General features: G+C 38.1%; 1 protein-coding gene across 1 annotated transcript in view; it reads right to left on the bottom strand.

Annotated features, from left to right (window-relative positions):
- The window catches only part of RSL1D1 (ribosomal L1 domain containing 1), a gene marked incomplete at both ends in the record, with an annotated part of 4,744 nt that extends 822 nt beyond the window's left edge, over positions 1-3,922 (bottom strand). Inside the window, 6 exons of the mRNA XM_010133151.1 lie at positions 930-1,133; positions 1,912-2,034; positions 2,122-2,215; positions 2,799-2,900; positions 3,063-3,211; positions 3,784-3,922. Coding sequence (XP_010131453.1) covers positions 930-1,133; positions 1,912-2,034; positions 2,122-2,215; positions 2,799-2,900; positions 3,063-3,211; positions 3,784-3,922 — 811 coding nt within the window. The remainder of the gene's footprint in view (positions 1-929; positions 1,134-1,911; positions 2,035-2,121; positions 2,216-2,798; positions 2,901-3,062; positions 3,212-3,783) is intronic.
- Between the last annotated feature and the right edge of the window lie 587 nt (positions 3,923-4,509).

A 4,509-nucleotide genomic window follows, 5' to 3' on the forward strand; every position in this document is an offset into this window, starting at 1 on the left:
CCCGCTGTCACCAGAGCGGTCCACCCCATCCACTCTGGCTGGGTCTGACACAGGGCTCTGGACACAGGGCTCTGGCAGTTATGTCACGTGAGCTGACCTAAGCCTGTGGCGTGAGTGCGGCTAGAAGCAAGCTGAGCCAATTTCTTTGGAGGGCCTAAACATAATCGTAGATGTAGTTTGGGCATCCCTGAGGAGGTACAAAGTTACGAGTTTAAGCTCCAATCATGAATGCAGTACAACTAATATATGAGTTATTGTTTTATTCATCCAATTAGCTTTCCTAGATATTGTTAAACACGAGTATTATCAGTCTGGTTGTTTTGCAGACATGTTAATGACATGATTCGCATCATCTCCAATACTGGCGACAATAAGTACTTCATGCAAGCTGCTAGGTCTGAATTTATACCGTGTGATTGTTCATCTGTCTTGTATAATATCTTGTTCATATTACTATCCTAGAGAACGTTACTTGGTTTGGCACTCCAGGCAGATGATGATACATTAAAATTTAACTTTGTAAGAAAAGTTGATTTTAAAATTTTATTATTTACTTGATCAAGTATTAAGCTGTTTCTTAATTGTTTATCCTTTACATCTGACTTCAGGCTTATTATTTGACCTAGACAAAATCGCTGCTGTTGAGAAAAATATGTAAAAGGACAATAACCACTGGCTTCCTTGGTCTTTGCAAGGGGTTAACAACAACAACAAAAACACAACACACAGGAAAAAACCAAACAACCCAAGGCAAACAAAATGCCCCCAAACTAACTAACCCCCTAAGAACAAACCCCTTTACACTCAACTCTTGCTTTTGTGATACATTCACAAAAATCCAGTTCACACTGTTCCCTAAGGAGCAATGAATTATTTAAATCTTTAGCTTTAACTGAAACGAGAGTTTCTTAAAATGATTAAACGATTACCTTCAGCTCAGCTAAGATGGTTGTTTGCATGGGCACCAGTTGTGGAATTTCTTCATCATCATCATCGTGACCTGGTTTTTGGACTACTTCTTGTTCTTTAATCGCAAGCTCCTGGGTAGCAGCAGCAGCATTATTTTCAGTTGTTGAAGTGGCTTGACTTGACTTCCGTTTTTTAGCTGCCTTCTTTGGTTTCTTGTTCTTTCCCTTTTAGAGTTAATCGGAAGTACATCTCAGACAAATCCCCATAACATTTAGAAATGTATAATAATGATTTTAATATCGTTAAAAATAAGACGGTCTAGCAACATTAATTTAAATACTGTTGTTCCATAGACCTGAACTGGCCATTCATATGTGAAATATGAAAAAACGTGTTACTTTCAGGAGCTTATTATAAACAGCTCATAAGTAAACAACAATAATGTCAAGATTACAGTCTTTAAGTTGAATATATATGCCCCAAATTTATTTTGGACAAAAAACCATAATAAGCAGAATTTGGTACAAAGGAAGAGCTGCCTTTTTTTTTTTTTAAGTAGATAAGCCCCTCACAGACACAAACATATGAGTTAGTGAGTGATTCAGATGCCACTGATTAGCCAACAAATACTGGATGCATAGTCTGAATCCATGTATATCTTAATGAGTGTCTGTTCAGAAGGCAAATATGAATAAACAATACAAGCAAAAGTTCTAAGAATGAATCTCAGTTTCCTACAGTTTAGGACAAAAAATGCTTAACACACTTGTTTGCAGTTTGCTTTACGAGCTATCAGGGAGTTTCCATAATTTCATCAGTATTACCGAGTATTTGAAGCACTCGGAGTCAGACATTGTAGCCAGACGTGCCTTGGATCAACTGCTAAAATGTTTAAACTCAACTATAAACATCAGACACTACAATGAATAAAAGGAAGCCAAAGAACTAGTTGTTTCAATTTGGTTTTATGAAGAGTTTGAAAAATATTTTTTTTACCTTCACTTCCTTTTTTTTGAGAGACGGCTGGCTGTCAAGCTCATCCAAGTTGGAGATATTTGCAGTAAAAATTGGAAGTGCAACTGATTTAAGTGTTTTGAGGTGAAGAATTTTTACATTTTTCCACTTCTGCAACAACAAAACCAGTATATTATGTAAAAATAACAAGGCTGAATTATGAACCAACTTGGTTTTAAGGCAGTCAGTCGGCAGTACCTTTGGTAACTTCTTAGCAATCACATCAGCTGCTGCAATGATATTCTCTAGTATCTCATCAGCTTTCATTCCAGTGTGACCTATACGTGCTGTACTGAAAGAAATGAAGAGTAAAATTGATTTGTGGGCAAATAAGCATACTTCATGTTACATGTTTTCAGACATTTTTCAAAAAAAAAAACCAAACCAATCCACTTATCTGCAACTGTCTTAACTTTCATAAAGGACTGCTGGCTACTGCAGAAGTCTTTTGTAAGAGTGGAGTAGGTTTACCTGTATTTGGATATCCGACTTCTGCCTTATAAGCAATTTAGATCCTTTTAGTGCACAATAACTGAAAAAAGTATTACAAGAATAGAGTATTTTGGAAGCAGTTTTAATCTAATTTAATGGTATTATTTTTGTAAGGCTGTACATGCTGTTTGACAGCAACAGTTGCCTAGAAATTCCGCAGGTGTAAGGAAAACGAGACAAAAAGTAACAATTTACAGTAAAACTCATTAAGTAGAACTACTGATTTCTTTTAACAGTTAAGGTTCAAAGCAGCCCATATCTAGAATGATGACCCATAACCTCTTTTATTCACTTTTTAAGGGAATAAAAATAACTCACTTAAAATTCCTACAGTTAAGGTACCACTGTCCTTTCAAGTGCAGCATTAATCTACACATACTTACTAACAGCACCCTTTGTTGGTAACCGGGAGCGTAGTTCCCTGGAGATGTTTATGTATTTCCTTAGCAAGATTTCTGGCTTTCAGATTTACAGATAAAGGTACCCTAAAACAGAAGGGTGGGGCGAGTGTTTAAAAAAAAAAAAAAATTAAAAAACCAAAGCAAACAAACCAAAACCAACACGCCCTCCCCACCAAAACTTGTTTAAGATTAAATCGTTCTTTATAAAGATAGTGCAAAATGCATATACAGAACTTAAAGACCTACTTTTTCCTTTCATAAAAGTGTTTTCCTAGGTGTGAGGGCAAGAGCCTTCTGATTCGTTCATCAGACAGAAAGAGATCAAATCTGTTCAGGAGGCGACGCTTTGCTTCAAATTGTTTATACTCATTTTTGAGAGTTTTGTATGAGATGATCTGCAATGCAAGGAACAGTTTAGTCCCCGTGCTGAAAACGCAGCCCCGGGCACTTCTTGGAACTAACGTGCGTAACTAGTAGTCTGTTACGGCCCATTATTTTAGAATGCTGAAGACAATCAACAGGAAAAGGATCCAGTACTCTTCTGTTTGAAGAATCAAACAATATGGATCTGTTGCACAGTAACTGGGATTCACCAAACAAAACTTGAGTACATGGTAGAATCTAAGTAAGATTAAATACAATGATGAAATTATTTATAGTTTTATTGCTAGTAGTGTCAACAATCAAATCCAGCTGCAAAGAACTCAAATATTCTTTGACACTGTGAGTGTCTGGCACCGATTGCTAAAGATTCTCTTTCAAATTAGAGGAATTATGCTGTGTAAGTTTTGAAAGTTAGAAAAAGCACAGTTTGAACAGTCAGAAAAATCTTACTAGAGATCATCATTAACTCAGAACATTGAGATTAGAACATTAAACAGCAGGCAACAACAACTGCTTTTCCTTTGTGCCAGTACAAGAGGAAAGAAACGCCATGCTGTATTATTCCATCGTGTTTCTTCCTTACCTGGCTAACACTTCTGATCCCATTCTGGATTAAAAGTTTCCTGTACAGATTTTCAGTCTGTTCTGCTGATAAATTTGGTTCATCCTTTGTGAAGAGGCAAACCTCCGCTGTTTCCGGTCGAATGCCATGCGGCAGTGGTCTACAATGAAAACATCAGATGAACGGGGAACATCTAAGAGGAGGAAGAAGTTTTTTCCATAACCAGGCCTACATGGAGAGATTACTCTCTAAAAAGTGGGACAGCGAAGCGATGGATCTCGATTCTGTTCTTTGTGAACTACTCGGTGTCCTCAGTGGAACCTATCCTTTTTAAAGCACGCCAACAATCCTATACTATGGCTCCAGTCAGATACACCGCTGAATCCATCTGTCCTGCCAGGAACAGTCACCTCGCAGGAGGACCATCCGTTCTCCTCTTTTTACACCATAAACTGCTCCTGCTGGTTAGATAAGCCTTTGCGGTACCGGGCCCCAGCCAGGTAAGGTGTAAACTTTCTCCATACAACATAACTACAGTTTAAATAATTCACATTCGGATATCACAAGAAAGAAGGCAGCGTCTAATGATGTGGTGGTGGGTTCAGACAAGGAAGAAACCGATTTATTTTCTGAGCTCCAGGACCGAAACATGCACACCTTGTAACTGGCAACCCACAAACCCAACATTCTCTGCACGGTCTGACCCCACGGTTCTCGCTCACGGCAGGGGAACTGCCAGGACAGGAC

This window comes from Buceros rhinoceros, unplaced genomic scaffold, assembly GCF_000710305.1.
Source record: "Buceros rhinoceros silvestris isolate BGI_N320 unplaced genomic scaffold, ASM71030v1 scaffold45483, whole genome shotgun sequence".
NCBI classification, from domain to species: domain Eukaryota; kingdom Metazoa; phylum Chordata; class Aves; order Bucerotiformes; family Bucerotidae; genus Buceros; species Buceros rhinoceros.